General features: G+C 33.7%; 1 protein-coding gene across 4 annotated transcripts in view; it reads right to left on the reverse strand.

The window, feature by feature from the left end:
• Nucleotides 1-22651, reverse strand: part of MIA2 (MIA SH3 domain ER export factor 2) — an 89786-nt gene that overhangs the window by 6705 nt on the left and 60430 nt on the right. For all 4 annotated transcript variants that reach the window (XM_060143084.1, XM_060143073.1, XM_060143064.1 and 1 more), the window contains 5 exons: nt 20096-20163; nt 18785-18867; nt 17002-17130; nt 13627-13785; nt 817-939 (listed from right to left, as the gene is read on the reverse strand). In XM_060143084.1, the coding sequence (XP_059999067.1) occupies nt 817-939; nt 13627-13785; nt 17002-17130; nt 18785-18867; nt 20096-20163 (562 nt within the window). The remainder of the gene's footprint in view (nt 1-816; nt 940-13626; nt 13786-17001; nt 17131-18784; nt 18868-20095; nt 20164-22651) is intronic.

The raw sequence follows: 22651 nt of genomic DNA on the forward strand, positions 1-22651 counted from the left end.
TACTTTCATTCCATTAAGCTTGAATTAACGAGGGAAAACAATTTCAAAAGCCAAACAATTAGAAATAATTAACTTAATTATAATAACAGAAAAACAGGCCACAGGTCTGCTTTTTTGCCTTATTATTCAGAGAAGAATGAGTTTCTAAAATAATACATGTTTCAACTGGATAAATGCCTTCCCTAAAATATATACGCTTTCCTGAAGAAACCTTCAACTCATAAATTTTAATTTTCCACTTACTTTTAATCTTTTTATTTCCTTAATGTTATGTACTTCTAATAGATTCACTGGATATATATATTTCCCAACTTCAATGGGTTGCTGTGAAGTGGTTTAAGAAAAAGAGCCCCTGACAAATAGTTGATTGCTCAGTAAAATTTAAATCTACCTAAGCATGAAAGGTTTAAACAAGGTAATTGATTAACCCATCAACAGAGTATGCACTCAAATTATTTTTCTGGTAGACTGTAACATATCCATTCACACCAGCCTAATTTCCCTAATTACTAAACAGGATATATGTCAGTGGACTGGAAAAACTAGAAAATTAATCACGGAACACAGTAAAATTTACCGTCTTGGGTTCATATAGTAAACTCATTACAATGGTGCCCAAACCAACCACCAACATATGTGCAGACGCCATGGATGTGTACAAAATAACAAGAAACATAAAACCAGGAAGTTCTCAGGAAAGAGACTGTGGCCTTAAGAGCTAAGCAGAGATCACAATTATATTAGTCCTTTATGCAGCTTCCAGTTCTTTAGTATGCCACCATTATTAAAAAACACATACACACAAGTATTTCTTACCCGTTTTATCCAAAGATGGCATATTAAAACTTCTGAGTTCTGCTGGTCCAGAAAGTCTACCAGAATTAGAATAAAATCTGTCTTGCCTTTGTGGAGGAAGAACTGGATCAGGATACAGTTGGCCTAGAAAACACGTTTTTAAAATATCTTCATTACGATAAAAATAAATCGAGTTTCCTTAAGTTTCATATAATGAATGTAGATATTTTTCTTGCTTTCTAAAAGACTGACACAGGGACTTCCCTGGTGGTGTAATGGTTAAGAATCCACCTGCCAATGCCCAGGACACGGGCTTGAGCCCTGGTCTGGGAAGATCCCACGTGCCGCGGAGCAACTAAGCCCGCGAGCCACAACAACTGAGGCCTGCACGCCTAGAGCCCGTGCTCTGCAACAAGAGAAGCCACAGCAATGAGAAGCCCGCGCACCGCAACCAAGAGTAGCCCCCACTCGCCACAACTAGAGAAAGCCAGCGTGCAGCAACAAGGACCCAATGCAGCCAAAAATAAATAAATAAATTTTAAAATAAATAAAAGACTGACATATATTCTGGGTAGATAACAGTGGACAATTTTAGGAAAATTACACACTTTACTAAAGGCAATAACTTTGCTTTAGCAGTAAACACAAGTATAAATGCTACCCTGGAGTTTGATAGATTCCATGACTATGTGTAAATTAGAATATATGAATAGAATTTAGTTACATATATTAACTTTCAATTTTAATAACAGTGGAAGGAAGCAGATACATCAATATATCAAAAAAGGCTTTGAGAAGCTAGCTACTAGCAAAGAAAGAAAAAACAGAATATGCTGTAAACATAGCAAGAAATTTAGCAGAACTGACAACAATAAAAGAAATGGTCACCAAAGCAGAAAGAGTTATCATTGAGGTCATCAAGTGATCAAATTTTCAGTAACTTCAACATTTTGGAATTTAGCATCCCTCCAAGACTAAAGAGAAAGATCTCTGACTCAAAAGAGGAATGGAAGGTTCACAATACTCAGATTAAGGATATCTGGAGAGACACAAATTTAGGCACAGACTCTGAGGTGCTTCTACAGCCAGACTCCTTTGTCATTTACAATGACAAACTGGTAATAATTCATGGGTCTTTGTGGAACTCATCATTCTTGAAAAAATATAGGTAGTCTATCTCATCTCCAATAGATGATGGTAGACTTTGATAGATTAAGTAGGCATTTGCCAATCTCCAAAAATATGGCAAAGGACAAAGGGGATAAACTGTGTGACTCTCCCCCACCCTAACAGATACAGACAAATGGCCTCAAACTACCTTCCATGACTGTCTCAGGCTGTGGTTCATAATGTGAACTCCATACAATGTTGGATATGTCACTTGTCATCTGACTCAGCCACATGGGACCTTATTGACACATCTTTCCCACACAAAGCGAAGGATACCACCTGGCAACAACTAGAGTCAATGAAGAGAATTATATTTAATGAGCTCTCAAGGGTCAAGGGATGTGACTTAGAAGAGGAAGATCCAGATAGTCTTGAAGGCTCATTTCCTCCCCCTTTCAGAGCTGTCTCAATGGTCTGAATGAATTAGTCCAGTGGAAGAAAAGGCCAATAACAACCACTGAGATCTAAACTGAATTTTCCCTTTCTACTTTAAACATGGGATTAATTAAATGGCAGAGCTGGGCAAGGGGATAAGGATAAGATGGGGAAACCTGAAAACTTCCCAACTCTTTCTCAATCAGCTCTCAAGATACCATATCATTATTTTGCTTCTAAAATACATCCCCACAGTATCAATAACCTCAGAAATACAAAATTTTGCTACAAGTATTCTATTTTATCAATCATATGTCCACATTGCCCTCCTCTGGGATAAATAAATCTACCAGCTCCTATTATGTGCCAGGCATTAGTGATACAAAGTTGGTTTTGATACAGTCTGTGCCCTTATGGTGACAGAAACAAATAAATTAATGCCTTAAATAAAAGGGCATACAAATAATATGAGAGATGCCCTATCTAATTCTGATTAGAGGAGTCAGAAATGATATCACAGAGGAGGTAAAGCTTGCCCTGAAAGAAAAATAAGGAAGGATGAACAAGTAAACAATGGTATTCTGGTCAAATTCAAATACACATATACATGTATATGTACATGTACACACACACAGGCACACACACACACATTTAATGTAATAAGATAAAACTATGTAGAAAGCACATGACTAATCAAAGACTAAAATACAAATAAGAACATGAATGGTTCCCTTCTTTTTTGCCTTTTTACCTTTGTTTCCTACCACCCTTTTAAGAAAAGAGCTGATTAAAAAGAAATAATGGGAGAAGGAAAAAAATCAGAGAAAAAATGAATAAAAGAGTGGGAAGGAATGTACAGTGCATTGTGAAGCAATTTCGTAAACTAAAAATCAGAAAAAAATTCAAGATGTCTAGTTCAAACAGAAGTGTTATTCATCTCTTTTCATTCCAAAACAAGTCTTGGATTGCAATAGTTCCTTGGGTAACTATTTAATAATTTGGGGGTCTATCACATAACAAGAATATCAGCATGGTTGAGAAGAGAATTATAAAGATGGATAAAGGGTTTGAATTTTTTTTTAATTCAATACTGTTTGCTAATCAAGTACAATAAGCACCTTCACATAGAATGTGAAGAAATAGTTTAATCTAATGATTAAGGAATTTAAAAGGAATGGAAAGCAAAATTTCCAGGAAGTAGTTGATAAAAGCAGTGATATGGATAGGTTATGGCTCTGGAATAAAGAGACCGATGGTACAGAGAAAATGTCTAAGAAACAGACCTATGCAAATATGGACATTTAAGATAAAAGTGATATTTCAAGTTGATATACCAATGTACAGTATTAAAACAACTGTCTATCCAATGGGGAAAAAAATAACTCTCCAACTAAACATTAAAACAAAAATAAAATCCAGACTAAAGGCTTAAAAATCAAAACAAAATTTTAAATATTTAGAAGAAAACAGAGAATATTTTTTTAATCTAAAGATAAATCTTAAAGAAAACAAAAATTCCATAAAAATAAATTAACTTACCTATAACAAAATTTGAAAACTTGTTTTTTGATGTATAACAATAACATACATAATAATAAACTAAGAAAATATTTGCAAAATATAAAAGATTAGTATCCAAATGATACTAAGAATTCCTATTAAGCAAGAGGGAAATGGATCAGGCAATTTACAGGAGGAAATACAAATGATCAATAAATATGAAAAGAGGCTCAAGCTTACTAATAATAAAAGAACTACAAAAAATAATCAAAGAAAGAAAAATGAGAAAACTTTTAACTCATGTGGCTGGAAATATTCAAAAAAGTTTTACATCAGGTATTGAAGAAATAGCTACTCTCAAATTTTTCACACATAACTACTCTTGAGGCCAAAGGGAAACATTTATTAAAACCGAAACTACACATAATCTTACTTCCCAGCAATTTCATTAACTGGACTCATCTCTAAAGAACACATGTGTAAAACAAAAAGTGTTAATTGCAGCATTGTTAGTAATGGTGAAACACTGGAAACACCGTATATGTTCATCAGAGGAGATTGGATAAGACTGGATAAATATATTGTGGTATATTCATATATTTATTTATACAGCAATTAAAATAATAAACTTTATATTAAAATGGAAAGAATTCAAGAATATATGCTGATAAAAACTTGATAAAATAGAAAAATACCTTTTAAAAAAATCATATATAGACTGTAACTTTACACACATTAAACTCATGAGTGGTTGCCTCTGGGAAAGAAGGAACGTAATGACCTTTGGAAAGGAAACAGAATAGACTTCAACTGATATAGTCTGCTATTTATTTTTATGTTTTATGTACCCATTCTCTCTCTCCCCCTCTCCCTCCCTCTCTCTCTCTCTCACACACACACACACACAGCTACATATATATATATATGAAACAAATATTAATATGTAAATTCTGGGAGGTGATATACAGTATTTTGCTATATTATCTATGTTTTTGTTTCTTAATCTGTAAAATGGGAATAACACTCTTAAGATTCTTCAAATGATTAATATAAAGCACTTAACATAACATCTGGCACAAAGTAAGCACCCCAAAGTAACTGTAATGATAAATTAAATTTTTTATGATTATAAACTATATTAAAACATAGTATTGACTAGTCTCTTTCAAATCTAGGACCTTAAGCTTCAAGTAGATATTCAACATTGCTCTGTAATCATACCACATTTCACTGACATTTAAGCAGCTTCACTCTCCTAAATGGCTACTCTGTACCTTTTTCTCCCTCCAAATCTCTGACAATCCCCTCCTCTCCTATCCCAAGTTAATGATCTTGCATATCAAGAAACTTGATGCAGGGACTTCCCTGGTGGCGCAGTGGTTAAGAATCCGCCTGCCAATGCAGGGGACACGGGTTCAATCCCTGGACCAGGAAGATACCACATGCCGCAGAGCAACTAAGCCCGTACGCCACAACTACTGAGCGCGCGTGCCACAACTACTGAAGCCTATGCGACTAGAGCCTGTGCTCCTCAACAAGAAAAGCCACCGTAATGAGAAGGCCACGCACTGCAACGAACAGTAGCCCCCGCTGGCCACAACTAGAGAAAGCTCACATGCAACAATGAAGATCCAATGCAGCCAAAAATAAATAAATAAATAAATTTATTTATTAAAAAAAAAGTACAAGGAGGGGAAGTGACATAATTCACCTTTAATGCATATCTCTCTACATTAAGTAGCACAAGATCTGCTGAGAATTAAGATTCTCATTCTTCTCTATTACTTCTCTATTCCTAGAAAAGGAGGCTGTGAGGCTAGATAGAGGAACAGAAGGACACTGAAGTCAGAGCACTGAAAGATCAAGAGGGGCACTGAGAGGTCAAGAATACCAAAGGGTGAAAAAATGATAAAAACTGAAACTTTTTTCATTAAAGTATCTGTGGTTTTCTTACTTTTTTTTTAACTTAAAATTCTAACAAAATAAAGTATTTACATGAACTTAGACACAATTACTATCTTTCTTGTTAGATTCATGAATATATTACTGATTAATACCCGCACTACATATTATTTGTAGATATAATTCTCAAGAATCAGTTAAAAGACTAAAAGCCAAGAATCCTGCAGATTCATACCCTGACAGTCAAAAAACTATCCTTTAAATTCTAGCATTACTTTTCTTATTTGAATTATTTGTTACTAGTATTGTTGAAACATAGTTACTAATTACAGTTTATAAAAAGCATAAGAATATTTTGATATGCATACCTCTTAAAATGTATTAGTAACTACTAAATAGGGGAGTTAAGAGATCGTATTTTAAGACTTTCTAAAAACTTGCTTAAATTATTACTCTTCAAGATTGCTTACTATGCACAGCTTTGTAAATAAGAGCAAGTACAAAGAGAACAAGGCAATTACTTAAGTGGAACTAAACAGAAAAATAATATATTCCTTTCTTCCAAAAGATAATTTTAAAATCTAAGAAATTATGTTACCCCAATATATTTTTAAAAAGATAGTTATATAATAAGTGAAAACACATTATAAAAGTATAACCCCTCTGGGTAGACTGCATTCATGACCTCAATTCTTCACCCTTCCTTGTATCCCTGTTCTTAAGAGGTAGAATATATATCCTGCCCAATGGTTCCAAATTCTGTCATGTGACTTGCTTTGCCAATCAAATGTTAGCTACTGTGATTCAAAGAGAGGTTTTAAAAAGCACTTTCATGTGTTTGCTTTTCTACTCCTGAACTTCAACAGGATGAGAACTGCACAGAATAAAGTTCCACTTCTTACAGAACGAAACACTGAGCAAGGTAACTCACACTGATTAAATTTTTGTTGCAGTCCAATATTTATTAAGAATTTATAATGGGCTTGTTATTTCCAGAACATTTTCCCGTTAAAATTCTAATTCTGATTACTTATGATATGTGAATATTAACTTATTTATATTATTTATCAAGAACTTTTTTCTGCTTTAATTGTAAAGATTTCTATCTAAATTCATAAGATGAATAAAAATAATCAGAAAACTGTCCCTTAATCTGAATGCTGGTTTATAGGTGTGCTCAAATTGTAAAATAATCATCAGGTTAATATGCTTTAAAACACCTGCACTTTACTATATGTGTATTGTATCCAGATAAGAAGGGTTTTTTTTAACTTTTGATTTTAAAATAAAGATTCCCAGAGAGCTGCAAAAATAATACAGAAAGTTCCTGCATACCCTTTACCCAGTTTCCCCAAATGTTTACATCTTTCACAAATATAGAGCAATATAATAACCAGGAAACTAACATTGGTCCTATGACTAACGTGTATAGTTCTTGCCATTTTATCACGTGTAGATTTGTGAAACCACCACCACACTCAAGATACAGAACTATTCCATTACCAAAAAGATCTCTCCATGCTACCCTTTAGTCACATCCACTCTCCTCCCCCCTTCCATCCCTAACTCATGGCATCCACTAATCTGTTTTCTAGTTCTATGATTTTGTCATTTCAAGGATGTTATATACATGAAATCATATAATATGTGACCTTCTGAGACTTTTTTTTTTAGTCAACATAATGCCCTTGAGATCTATTCAAATTATTGCATATATCATTTCTAGTTCATTTCTAGTTCATTTCTAGCTTGATTCCACCAATGTCAGAGAACACACTATATGATTTCAATTCTTTTGAATTTGTTAATGTTTGTTTCATGGCACAGGATATGATCAATCTTGGGAAATGTTCCCTTGGGGCTTGAAAAGCATGTCTATTCTGATGATGATTTATCTGATGATTTTTGAGGATTTTTTTGGTGGTTGCTCTAGGTATTAACATAACTTATCACTGCTTACTCGTGTCAACATTTACCAATTTGATTAAATTGTAGCTTGACCTAGAACAGGAACTCTCCCAATAAGAAGTTTTTAAGAACTGAAAAAGGTATGTTTATCAATTAGGTTTAGAAAAGAATGTGTAAATAGTCTTTGGTTTTACTAACATTGTATATTACAATACGCTATTTGGTCTACCAACTAGATTGAACATTATCTAACAAATTCAGCATTAACCATTAATACCTAACTAAATTTTCTTTTTTTTTTTTTTTTTTCGGTACGCGGGCCTCTCACCGTTGTGGCCTCTCCCGTTGCAGAGCACGCGCAGGCTCAGCGGCCATGGCTCACAGGCCTAGCTGCTCCGCGGCATGTGGGATCTTCCCAGACCGGGGCACGAACCCGTGTCCCCTTCATCGGCAGGCGGACTCTCAACCACTGTGCCACCAGGGAAGCCCTACCTAACTAAATTTTCTACTACTCAGATAAACAGATTACACAGCTCACTCAGTTCATCTCTCTCACTGTATATAAGGACTGAGGTCCAAAGAGATAAAACAAGTTTCAAAACACATAAAACGATTAAAAAGAGTGAAGATTAGAAACCAAATTTCTTAATTTCCAGTCCAAATACTTTTTCAGCTGAACCATTCTTGCTCTACAACATGCACTCTAAATTATAAACACATAAAAGAATGTTAGATGAACATATACATTACACTGCAGAATTCTGGAAGAAAAGATGATTAAAACCTATATTGGTCTATTAAAAGACTGATTTGCAGCTAAAAATAGTGAAAATAAAATGTTGATTACTTGAAGAAACTAGATCTATACTGTTAACAAAACTTCTAAGTAATAAAAGTATCTGAAATATACAGGAAAAAGACAAGTTAGAGTATATCTTTTTTGACTATATAAGGTAAGAACATTCCCCCCACCCCGAAGTATTTAACAGTGCAAAAACAAATGATTCCTTGGAATTATAGAATCATTCAAAATTATTTCTGCTTACTCATCTTAAGTAAAGAATTTTTTTTTAAATTTTGGCCAGGTACTAACATGTTAAGGGAATATATGAATTTTACAAAGTATGCTTAATAGGACTAAATTACAGAAAATCTGAAACAACTACGGAGGCCACATCATTCAGAAATTTAGTTATTCTCGTTGTCATTATTTTTTAACACAAGTGTTTTAAACTAAAATATTTTAAAATTTAAGAAAAATCTTAAAGACACAATTATTACTAGAAAGCAGGACTCTTCATGAGTCCTGATAATTCAACATAATATAAAATGTGCGTAGGGGGAGATTAGATTATTGCCATGTCTTATTTTATGCAAGTCCACATTTTAGAGCTGAGAAAACAGTGACAGGTAAAATGAAAAACTCAAGATTATACAAAAAATTAATATCAGTGTTATGATAAAAACCTAGGTCTCCTCCTTCCTTATTCAGTGTTCTAATTTACCAATTAGCTAAGAGTAATACAAAATAAAAGAATCAACCCAGAAACCTGTTCAGTGACTATTTAGATGAAATAGGGATGTACTGAGGGCAAACACAGAATATTTTTATAATTTTACTCTAGGTGAAAACAGGGCTAATAGCTAAATACATTTATCAGCATTGCTCCAATTCAAGTAGAATCTTTGGAGTCATTTAACCCCACTCATTCGTAAAGTATAGGACAGTCTCTAAAATTCCTTTGCTCTTTCTGTAGAGTTATCCTATTTCATTAAGATTAGCACTGGCACAGGTGCCCCTGTGTTAAACCAAATGGATCAGTTACATTATTTGGAAACACTCTCTATCGAATGGATATATATCTCTTCTATGAAGACGTTAATTCAGAAGCTCACGATTTTGAATTTTCAGTTAGACTTTGAAAATAATGGATACCAGGTTCCACTTCTAGCATGGCAGATTCAGAAGCTCACAATTTTGAATTTTCAGTTAGACTCTGAAAATAATGGATACCAGGTTCCATTTCTAGCATGGCAGAGTAAGCTCATAACAGACTGACCCTCCTACATATAATAAGTCCAGACAATTTACAAAAAATAACTACCTGAAGTGTAGTTACTATAGAAAACAGTATCAAAGTTCCTCAAAAATTAAAAATAGAACTACCATATGATCCAGGAATTCCACTTCTGGGTATTTATCCCAAAAAAACCCAAAAACACTAACTTGAAAAGATATCTGCATCCCCATATTCACTGCAGCATTATTTACAATAGCTAAGACATGGAAACAACCTAAGAATTCATTGATGGATGAATGGATAAAGAAAATGTATATACACATACAAACAATGGACTATTATTCAGCCATAAAAAAGAAGGAAATCTTGCCATATGTGAAAACATGAATGGACCTTGAGGGCATTATGCTACGTGAAATACAAATCCTTCATGATCACACTTACATGTGGAATCTGAAAAACCAAAAACCAAACTCATAGAAAAAGAGATTCGATTTGTGGTTACCAGAGGTGGGGGGAGAGAGAAGGGAAACTGGGTGAAGGGGATCAAAAGGTACAAACCACCAGTCATAAAATAAATAAGTACTAGGGATGTAATGTACAACATGATGACCGTAGTTAACACTGCTGTATGATACATAGGAAAACTGTTAAGACAATAAATACTAAGAGTTCCCATCACAAGGGAAAAAAAAATTTTTTCCTTTTTTTTGGCTGAGTCACGGGGCTTGTGGTATCTTAGTTCCCCGACCAGGGATCAAACCCAGGCCCCGGGAATGAAACCACCGAGTCCTAACCACTGGACCGCCAGGGAATTCCCAAACTTTTTTTCTTTTATTTTGTATCTATATGAGATGATGGATGTCACTAAACTTATTATGGTAGGTAATCATTTCACGATGTGTGTAAGGCAACACATTGTGCGGTACACCTTAAACTTACACAGTGCTGTGTGTCAATTATGTATCTCAATAAAACTGGAAAAAATCAAAAAATTTAAAAATAATGAAATAAATAGCTGAAGACTCAGGACCATGAACAAAAGTAGGCAGATTTGGGAAAGGAGTGGGAACTTGAAAGAAGGGACCCATATGGGGTGAGTTTTCCTTTATAGTTTAGCCTGAAAGCAGACCACAGTCAAACTATAGCACAGAGCAGTCAAAATTCACAGAACTTTCTGGCTTGAAAAACCAAAGGACAGAGCTCATGAGAGCCAGAGAAGTGGAACCTAAAATTCTGAGTTTTCTGCCCAAGTCTATTGCTGCCCCTGAACCACACACATGTGAGGCAAACTTAAGCAGTTTTCAGCAAAGGCTAAAAACTGAACTGATATTTGAGCTGCTACCCACCACAGGAGAGAATAAGTCTACAGTTTCACCAACTTAATTGTCTTGTAACACAAAACAAACAACAGTCTTCAGAGAAATACGGTAGAATCCTGAACCTCCACAATGTCTATAATACAATCCAAAATTAATATACAAAGAAACAGAAAAATGTGACCCATTCTTAAAGGGAAAATACAATTAATAGAGGCCATCCTCAAGATGACCTTGATGTTAGAATGACCATACAAGGACTTTAAAGCAGATATTGGGGTTTAAAAAAATACTTATAGTGATTTTTAAAAAGTAAGAAATTTCAGCAAATAAATCAAAACTTAAAAAAAAAAAGGAAATTCTAGAACTGAAAAATACAATATCTAAAATAAAATTGTACTGGATGGGCTTAACAGCAGACTGGAAGTGACAGAGGGAAGAGTCACTAAACTTGAAGACAGATCAAAAGAAATTATTCAACTGAAAAAAGAAGGGAAAAAAATTGGAAACAAAATGAAGAGACTGAGACCTGGGACAACACTGAAATGTCTGAAAAATTACAGGTTTCAGGCAGTTTTTAAAGGACATGTAAAATTTGTTCCAATTTTATGGATAACAGTCACTACTATTTGAGCTCTAGTCTCAGCTCCTCACCTGGCTGTTTTAACCTAAGATTGTTAGCTAATCTCTTCAGGGACTCAATGCCCTTCTCCATTTAGTAAGGGCACTGAATAGATTAGTGGTTCTTAAATTTAGCTAATCCTCAGAACCTCCTAGGGAGTTTTTTAGAAATACAGAGCTTACCTCCAGAGTTCATGTTCAGAAGGTGTAATATAAATCAACATTGTAAATCAACTATACTTCAATAAAATTTACCCCAAAAAAAGGTGTAATGAGGTGAAACCCAGGTATTTGCATTTTTTTTTGAAGTTCCCTAGATTATTTCTGATGATAAGCCAAGTTTGAGAATCACTACACTGGATAATACTTGGGGAGGTAGGCAGAGCATGTGACAGGGACTCTTGGTACTGACAGCTTGTAAATTCTCAAAAGGAATGTCCTCTACAAAGATATACAGAAATATGATATCCAACAAAATCCTGAAATCAAGTTCCTTAAGAAAGGGGCTGTAGTTTATTAATCTTTATTTTTATCACAGCTAAACTTTAAAATGAAAGTTACTCAAGAAAAAGTCCTTGAAAAAAGGATGTTCTATGCCACCTGCTAACAGATTCTTAAGTTTTTAAGTCACAGCATATATATTTCTAAATATAAAAACAATAAGAAAAAATATTCAGCTTTCTGTGAATTATTGGGGTATTCATTCATTCAACAAATATTTACTGGGCAAGTACTACAGGTCCAGCATTGTTCTAGGTGCTGGAGATACAGCAGTGAACTAAAGTGACACAAATCTCTGTCTTTATGAAGCTGATATTCGAGTGATATCAAGCCGAGGAAAGTGATATCAAACCAAAGGAGGTACCACTTCATAGAACATACACACTATCAAAGCAAAGGCTAATTCTTGGAATTAAAGGTTTTTTTATCACAGTATTCTTACCTCCAACTCCTCAGGAAGCAATCTGAACTAGTATATTTTTTTAATTGCAACTAATTTATACAAAGCAGGCATAGTTCATTTTACATAACAGTGTCTGTCCGTGAAACACTATGCATAAATAAAAGTTTAGCAAGCTGAATAATTTAAAATACATTCCTTGCGAAAGTAGGGGAGATTTTAGTTCTATCAGGAGAACAGCAGTTATTGCCTTACTTCAGGATGTTCTGCTGTGAGTCTTCTGGTAACTATATTTATTTTGGCAATTAATCTAAGATATACTGTTCAAGGTAAAAAGACAATTACAGGCTTCCCTGGTGGCGCAGTGGTTGACAATCTGCCTGTCTACGCAGGGGACATGGGTTCGAGCCCTGGTCTGGGAAGATCCCACATGCCGCGGAGCAACTAGGCCCGTGAGCCACAACTACTGAGCCTGCGCGTCTGGAGCTCGTGCTCCACACAAGAGAGGCCATGACAGTGAAAGGCCCGTGCACCGCGGTGAAGAGTGGCCCCCGCTCGCCGCAACTAGAGAAAGCCCTCGCACAGAAACGAAGACCCAACACAGCCAAAAATAAATAAATAAAATTTTAAAAAAAAGACAATTACAAGAAGGTGAATAGTATAACTGCACATAAGTGATGAAGGAATTGGTATACCTAGGTTTATGAATGCATACCAAAAAGGAACTCCCTAAAAGATATAAAACTAAATTCTGGGAAGGGCATGCTTAAGATGATGAGGGGGATTTTTTTCACTTTCCTAATTATACATTTCTCCATTGTTTGGATTTTCTAACATAAATATAAACATGTATCACTTCTATGAGCAACAAAAACAATAAAGACATTCCATGGGGCGGCGGGGGGGGCGGGGGGGTGCAGAGAGGACAGCCTTCTGTAATGTGAACAATTATCCCTAATTATTCTATTTGGAAATGTGTGTATTGTTGTTTTCTAATATATATCATGGCTTTTCTTAAGACAGGGCACACACGTTCTCTTCTTTTCTTCCATTCCTGTATGTTGCACATACTGCTTGCCTTTCAAATAAACATACTAACATACTCTTTCCATACCTGATGGAGGAATCATCATCCTACGATCTTGTTCCCAGGGAGGTGAAAGGGACCCAGTGTCAGATGATGCTCTATGAGGATCAGTTAACCTATCAGAGCTTGATTCTCCTCTTTCATTGGTAATCTGATGGTCCAGAGGATTCCCTGGGCCTCTTGAGCCTAATTAAAGAAGAAAAATACAACTATGTTTTATCTAAAAAAGTATTACAAGATCCACCATCAAATAAAATCCAGACCTTTTTAAAACGGAAAAACAATCAGATTCCAACAAAGTTTCCCTAAGACACATTAAACTGTAACTCTATCCTACCAAAGCCATTTCTAAGACAAAAAGGAAAAAATAATTGTCATGTACATAAGCAAACACTTGCCTATAAAATATTTCTAAATGTTATCACCATCATTATTTACACATAAAATCAGTGGTTAAATTGAAAATTATAACCACTAAGTCTGAAAAATAAGGGTAGAAAGTAAATTGCAAAGCAAGAGATGTCTATACCAGATATAATAATTACAAAATCAGGTTTTTGTTGCTTAAACTAATATGCCAGTAGTCAAAAAGCACATGATGCCTTTAAAACAGTCATCTTAGAGGCTAATATACCTATTTCAATATTTCTGAAATGACTCGAAGTTTTTTTTTTTTTTTTTTTTTTGCGGTACGCGGGCCTCTCACTGTTGTGGCCTCTCCCGCTGCAGAGCACAGGCTCCGGACGCACAGGCTCAGCGGCCATGGCTCACGGGCCCAACCGTTCTGCGGCATGTGGGATCCTCCCGGACCGGGGCACGAACCCGCGTCCCCTGCATAGGCAGGCGGATTCTCAACCACTGCACCACCAGGGAAGCCCTCGAAGTATTTTTTTAGAACAACTCTTTTAGAAATGTACTCAGATTAACTTAAGAGCCACTCAAAAAATTGGATCTTAATGTTGTAACATGACTCTCTACTTCTGCCCCAAAATGATTTTAACCAGTCTGATTACAAACTTTATATCTGCCAAATAAATTTGGCTTTAAATGGCTTCTAGCAATTTCTAAATATCAAATTCACCTTCAAAGACAGCTCACAACTCTGAAGGCGAGTCTAAAACAAGAGTTTCAAAAACAACAGCACTGTCGAAATAAACAGTTTGAACAAGGTAACAGTCATTTGGATAAGAAAAACTGACATGCTAACATTTATAAAGAAGGAGAATCATTTTAAAGTTCCTTTCCTATGATCACAGAAAGAATGGTACCTCAATTAATAACCCATATTCAATTAAAATGAAAAATATTAAAAAATTTTTAACATTAACAAAATAAATTAATACTTCATCTGTCATTGAGGGGGGAATGAGTTCAAAAAACAGTTTTAAAAAAATTGTTTTAATAGAAATCTTTCTACAATGCTTCCCACATTTCAGTACCTCCTTTAAAAGAAGAGACTAAAGCAGAAACTAACACACCACTGTAAAGCAATTATATTCCAATAAAGATGTAAAAAATAAATAAAATATAAATCTTAAAAAAAAAAGAGACTAAAACTAATATGACCTTTTCATGGTAACTTGTACAAGTAAGTATAACCATTTTTTTTTAATATGTAGTAATCTTTAAAATTGTCCTATCTACTCTCTTTTGTAGAGTCAGGAGGCCAACTGACTTTTATATCAGAACGTCAACTTTTCCTTAGTCCTTCTAGCATGTTCATCTTTCTAATCAGTTCATTAGAAGAAAAAGGCTGGGAAAGCAGAAAATTAAATCAATGAGACATGTGCGAGAGTCCATTAGGCTGTTTGTCTAGAGTGAAGGACAGATCTTTAAAGGAGACATTCAAAGGCTTTCTCCTGATTGTTTACTTCCAGAGAACAAAGTACAGGCCAAGTGACTACCAGGTGAAAAACTGCAAACATGAAAACGCTAAAGGTTAAGATTTTTCATTCAGTCCAAAAGTTACATACAATTTACTCTAAAAAGAAATTATTTTCCTATACTCAACCTTATTCAAACATCTATCTCATCCAAACTTTCAAAAAAAAAAAATGATAACAAGAGGAAGGAAAGGAAAGGTCATTCTTCTCTGGTGGGTCACAGAAACTTTTAGTTCAAAACAACTCTTTTTAAGACCTGCTGATAACTTACCTAAAACTTCTGTAGCTTTTCTAATGAATAGTAAAACACACTTGCAAATGCTAACCACACTGTATCTTGAAAGTAATTTAAAAAGAAAGGAAAGTAATTTAAATAGGAGAGGAGAAATCAAAGGTAATTTTTACTGTTATTCCAAATATTCAGTTGACTACAAGCAATCCTTGACTTATGTCATTCAACTTCCAGTGATTCACATTTGCAGTTTTGCCAATTATATACCCTTATTTCTAGGGCACTGTTTTTCAGACTGCTGGCTACAACCCATTGTGGTACATGAAATTAACTTAATCTTAACTAGCATTCTTTTTTAATGAAATGGAATAGAACTGAATAGAAAATATCAGAAAGCATCAAAAATAGTAGTAGTGCTACTTCATGTGACTATTTCATGTGACTGGTTTCAATTACATTTATGTTGGTGTGTATAATATGACATGATATAAACACAGATTTGGTGCTAAAAACCTAAGACTCTTGATTTTGGAATACATAGGTTTGAATTTTGCTACAACTCAAGGGAAAATTTTAAAGTAACTTGACAAAGTAAACAAAATATAGTTGAGAGATCAAAAGAGTAAAACTCCAGATATACAGGTAACATCAGGGTAAGCGCTGATGAGGTAAATGCAGAAAGATCAATAGCTAATGCTTGAAGTGGCTCTGGAAATTCTCAAAAACACATAAGAAGGTAACAAAGCAGACAATTTGGGGTCAGTTTCTCAAAGTATTAACAAATGATTTAGGTCTCTTTTAGGTTCCCATCAAAACTCTGCCTTCAAGAGAGCACTTCTGAATTCCTTGTTTTTTGTTTTTTTTTTAAAAAAAAGGATCTTTCACTTGTTGATTTTCTACCATGAAAAAGATCATGATAATAAGGTAAAAAAGATTTTTAAAATTCTATATTCCAATAATGTTTCATTAAAATTCAATTTTATGTATCCTTTATAAAGTGATATATAGTATAATACAGTTTTTAAGAAGTTAAAATATGATTTTAAAAGCTATATATCAAGTCCTTGAACAAAATGTAATCCATTATAACAGTGTTTCTAAGGGAAAAAATATATTCAAATTAGATGTCACAGAGCTCCTTTTCCAAACAAAAGTAACCCAGAATAAGTGCAAGGAATGCCTGTATTTTGCAAAGGTTTATTTTAAAGATCATTTTAAAGATAAGTTGAGATGAAAATATAAAGTAAGGAAGAAATCTAGAGTAATAAAGATGTTTAAACAATATACCTCTTCCTCCTCCCCCTGGAAGCAAAGGTGAGAGTCTGAGTGGACCCTCCAACAAAGTTGGAGGGGAGAGAAAAGCTCTCATTTCAGGTGAAGGTCGACCCAATGGTGAGGGACCATATGGGGAATGCTCTGGAATAATTAAAACAGCATATTTAAATTCATAGTTTCAATTACCTACACTACAGATTAGAATCCCATTTCAACAATTACCTTCGGGTCATTCTATTGCCAATTTAAGTTTAATCCCTGTCTTAAATACTAACCATGCCTTGGGTTTTGCTGATATGGGATAGAATTAAATATTGAACCCTCTGTTTTTAAAGTCTATCTACCAAATGGACACTTCAGTCAATAAAAACATCATCTCCTTGGTAACTAATACACTTGAATAACCATACAATATTAAGCAAAGGACATCATATTTTACAGTAGTAAGAGGACTTCAGGGGCATGAAGTTTGTTTGGTTTTGTTTTGTTTTTAATGGCAGTATGTTTCCAGATATTTAAGCTGGTGAAGGTTGTAACATGGAAGGGCTCTGTTTAAATCAGGGCCAGTCCCAGATAGGCTGTGTTGGGCCATGAATTACTTGAGAAAAGCTCACATTTTGAAAAGTAGGAAAAAAAAACCCACAAAATACTCTGAAACATCAGAAATTACTTTTGATTCATCACCAGTGAAAATTCAGTTTACATAAAATAATTCATTAAATAAATCACTTTATCTATAAACCATATAACCAAGAAGAGCCTTATCATTTTACAAACTTCACCATTCTCAAATAATGGTTATACTTTCAAAGATCAAAAATCAACAACATCAAAAAACAAACTTAAATGCCACCAAAATAACACTTTTCCAAACATGTTAAATTTTATTATGTAGCTTATATAATATTCAAATATAGTTACAACAAAAGATCAAAGCATTATTTACCCTGAGACTTTTTTGCTTTAGATTCAGATAAAAATTCCTTCTGAATAATTCCCCCCACTCCAGATTTTGTTCCTATTTGAAATCCATAACAATCTTCTATTTTTTAATGTAGAAATACTTTCATTTTAATGAAACTGGACTCTCAAAAGTGATTTTTATAACTTTTCAACAGTTATTAAAAGGGGAATCTACCTATATAAAAATAAGTTTGTTTTCACTGCCCTAGAAGCTTAATTCCAATTCAACCAAAATTATTTGGAAAAATTTTAACTATTTGGAATAGTATGAGATCATAAAGATGCTAACTCATTAATGAATGGACAGAAATATTAAATACATCTTCTAAAGAACTGTTTCTTTTAGGGATAATTAAAGCAATCAAAACTCATATTATTAAGGTTTTCCCAACTTTTTAATGAATACTTTTAAATAATTTAAAACCAGTTGTTTTAATTCTTATTTTTATAATTCAAGCAAATTCCAAAGAATAGTTAATATATAAACAGTCACAATGCTATTCCATTTAAGTAATCCTCATTCATTCTCCAAAAAAATAACTAATGAGTACCTTACTATGTACAAAGCACTTTGCTTCTCAAGGAGCTCAAGGTACTAAACATACTTTATCTTACCAAATGCCACTGAGAAAAGGAGGCAGCCATTATTTACATTATTGTGAGAAAACAAAACTCAGAAAATTGGGAGACCATGAGAGAACTCAGATTAGAACCCTAGCTCCAAAATCTAAAATATTTATTAGCAGTGTTAATTCACACTAATATAAACTATATATGCAATATGTATAAAAATATATGCATTTTAAATGAGGGATTAAAAAAAAAAAACTACCTCTGCCAAATGCTGTATTTGGAACATCAAGTGCGTAAGGATCTTTTTCTAAAAGTTCAAATTTAAACTCTGTTTCAGTTAACCTGCAAATAAAGAACAAACATCTCTAAGTTACTCATCCAAGAAAAGCACCCACATTTCAAGAAACTGCCACTATTAAGTACAAGCTACTCTTCACTATCTCAATATCTACATGAGAGAAACAGATCCTTTAAAATTATTCTGACCAAAATACCTTTCCATATCCCCCACTATTTATTTTGGGGTAACAGGTTCCTTTTTGCCTAGTAATAGTGATGTTTTGTTGAGGCTTGGAATTGTTTTGTTTCTTCAAAAACAGAGTATAAAGAGTACTATATCACAGAATCCAAATTTTAGAAGGATCTTGAAGGGTCCTCCAAGGTCAACCAGTTCAAGTCTATTATTTTACAACTAAGGAAAGTGAAGCTAGCAGTTTAAATGATTTATGCAAAATGAAAGTACCAGGATTAAAACACAGGGCTCCCAGCTCTGAGTCCCATATGCTTTCCATTATGTTATCCATATGATTCCAATCATAACATAAAATTGGAATCTGATTAACTCATCCTACTATTTTACTCCTAAATTTTTTTATCTGAAAAATATGACATTTTAAAAGAATCTTATTTCTAGTTCTTGACCATCAGATCTGAAATAAAACATTTAATCATTCAGTTTTCATTTGTGAGTAGAAAAGACAAGAAGACTAAAACTAATACTGGATAATGTTAATAGTACATTCTGTCAAGAAATTATAACACTATGGGAAGACTTTCACAATCTTCACAGAAATGTGTTTACTCTTCCCTTCGACTGTACACTGTACCCTTTTATCCTCCTATTCATTTTGTTATTGTAAAGCAATGCCACCCAATGCAATAAAACCAGGGAAAAAGAGAAATAATAAACATTCTATCCACTTATTCATTAAAAGATGCTAATACTCTGAGAGGTACTATATCAGAGAGATTCATCCTGTCTATCTCCATCTCTGGTAATCTCCTGCTACCTACACTGGTTTAAAAAAAAAAAATTTTTTTTTAAGTTACTTTTTACAAAAGAATCTGTGAAAAGTTTCCTTCTGTTAGAGTAACCTCTCCAAGACAAGTGTTTCAAACAAAAATCTAGTAACTCCTAGTAAAACTAATAGATACTTTACCACTAGATACGTTGGGTTCACTGAAAGCTTTCTTGTTTATCCTTATAAAAGTATTAACTAATTACTAAAATGACAACTAAGAATAAAAGTCATAACTAAAGTTTTTAAAGTATTCCCACTAAGATACTTACTTTTGTCTGTTGTGAGCATTTTCTTTCCTTAAATCATTGAGGTTTCTTTCAGTAGTTCGAGCTGCCAACTTAAGGAAAATAATATATCTTTAAAAACATTTATGAAAACTTAAAATGAAAGATAAGCATATATAAATATCTCAATAATGGCATACAAATATCCCAGTCACTTAAGTAACTAAGTATCCATTTCAGTAAACTCAATGTAAAAAAATTCTAATTCAGAAAATTATTTTAAAAGGGAATGAGTTTCATATAACCAGCAGACATGAGCCTAAGGCTGCAGTTTAATCATGTACTTGCAAGAAATGCTTTTAGCTTGATGTGAAGTCAAGGATTAGCATTATTTGGTGCTGTAAATATCCAAATAAAATGACAAGAGCAATGTAACAGGACCCAAGCTTAGGAATTGAGACTCAGGATCATTATGCATGGCCGCATTGGCTATGGAAACAAAGTAACCGTCTCTGGAAAGAAATCACTATAATTCTGTGAACCTATAAAGGTCTAAAACAGTGTCAGAGCTGGTAAAGGCCATTTTTTTTAATGGCTGAATATAATCAAAGCATGCTGTGTGTTTATTAAGTACACAGCACTGTATAGATACATTCCTTTAGTCTTTTACATTTGCTTAGAGACACTTACATTTAATAAAAATCAGAGTATATATGTTTTAGAAAAAAAAGCTTACACTTACACCAAGAACATGCAATATACCCAAATAGTTGTGGGCAAAATTAAGCTTGTATAGAATACTGCATGTTTCCCAGTTATTCTGTGGACTCTCCAGATTACAAGCAACAGGGTGTGGAACATCAGACCTGCCAGATTAATGCAATCCACTAGAGCAAATGTAACGATCACAAAAAGGTAGATAAATTAACTCAGTCTGTAACTTTTTACAAGTAAAAAGAACTATATTATCAAATGTGTTCACTTAAAATGGTGAACTGCACCTGAGAATTGACTTTAACTGGGCAAATATTCACCAAAAATATAGCTTAACCACATTTTAGCACTCAATATCAAAAAGATTCCATGTGTGAATCTTTTTCTGATATATAATTATATAATCAATTTTGTACTAACAAAAAAGAATACTACACCATAACAATTTTAGTTAACAAAATACCAATTCATTTCACTTTTAATAATGCAGAACTAAAATCATTTCTAAATGTTGTCTATAGTGTAACATATTTACTATTAAGCATATGGCAAAAAAAATGCATAGTTAAGTCAAAAGTAAGTTCTACTCTGATTATAGTATCGTATATATTAAAGATATACCTACAACAGAGAAATATAAAAATAAACTGATGGCAATGATTCATACTTGAAAAGTTTATACCCAAAGGTTAGCAAAAACTGTAATTACAGTGAATAACTGCACTGTATTCCAAAACATTCGTATTCAGATATTAAATATTTACAATATGCAAAAAAGATTCTATTAGGAACAGGTGTTATGGAAAACGAAACAGTCCCTATAAGCTTAAATCTGTGGTAAGGACAAATATAAATGACCATAGTACCTGCCACGGGATACAAAAAAGCAAAGTACTATGACAGTTTGAAGGAAGAAAAGATTAAATCTAACAGGATGGAGCAAAGAAATGCTCAATAGAGAAAGTAACATCTGAAATTATGAAATTATTTATAACAGTAAAATAGTGAAAACAAACTAAAAGTTTATAAAATGAGAAGGGTTTATATAAATTATAAAACATTCATAAAAAATATCTGTGATACATTAAGAAAGCAGGGTATAAAACGTTAATATATGATTTTGTTTTCTTAAACATATATATGTGCTTTATGTCTAAATGTATCAAAAAAGTATGGAATAAATTAAAGTAATACTGCTGATTACTTCTTTGTACTTTTCTACATGGTATGAACTTTTGTTCAATAAGTATATATTATTTTTATAAAATCTGAAAAATATCTTTTCAATTTGAGACATGAAGGGCATATTTTCTGCATGTTTTAATTTAAAGTCAATGTCATTATTTACTAAACAAGAGATTCAATGTATTGAAAAGAAAAAGTACAAGACTTATGAATCTGAAAGGTCAATTTTTCAATTTCCAATCTTCCCTCTCTAATCATGTGACCTTGGGCTATTTCCTCACCAGTAAGACCTGAATAATAATACCTATTTTACAGAGTTACAGTGTGGATTGAATGAGTAATATATGTAAAATGCCTTTAAGTGCAGTGCCTAGAACATAAGAGATATTAATAAACATCAGTTCCTCTCCATCTTGAAAAAGTAATTTGCATCTGAGTATTTAGAAACTGGTGAGAGGGCTTCCCCGGTGGCGCAGTGGCTGAGAATCTGCCAATGCAGGGGACACGGGTTCGATCCCTGGCCCGGGAAGATCCCACATGCCACAGAGCAACGAAGCTTGTGTGCCACAACTACTGAGCCTGTGCTCTAGAGCCCGTGAGCCACAACTACTGAGCCTGCATGCCGCAACTACTGAAGCCCATGCGCCTAGAGCCCGTGCTCCACAATGAGAGAAGCCACTGCAATGAGAAGCCTGCGTACCG

Source organism: Lagenorhynchus albirostris, chromosome 1 (assembly GCF_949774975.1).
Source record: "Lagenorhynchus albirostris chromosome 1, mLagAlb1.1, whole genome shotgun sequence".
Taxonomy (NCBI): Eukaryota; Metazoa; Chordata; class Mammalia; order Artiodactyla; family Delphinidae; genus Lagenorhynchus; species Lagenorhynchus albirostris.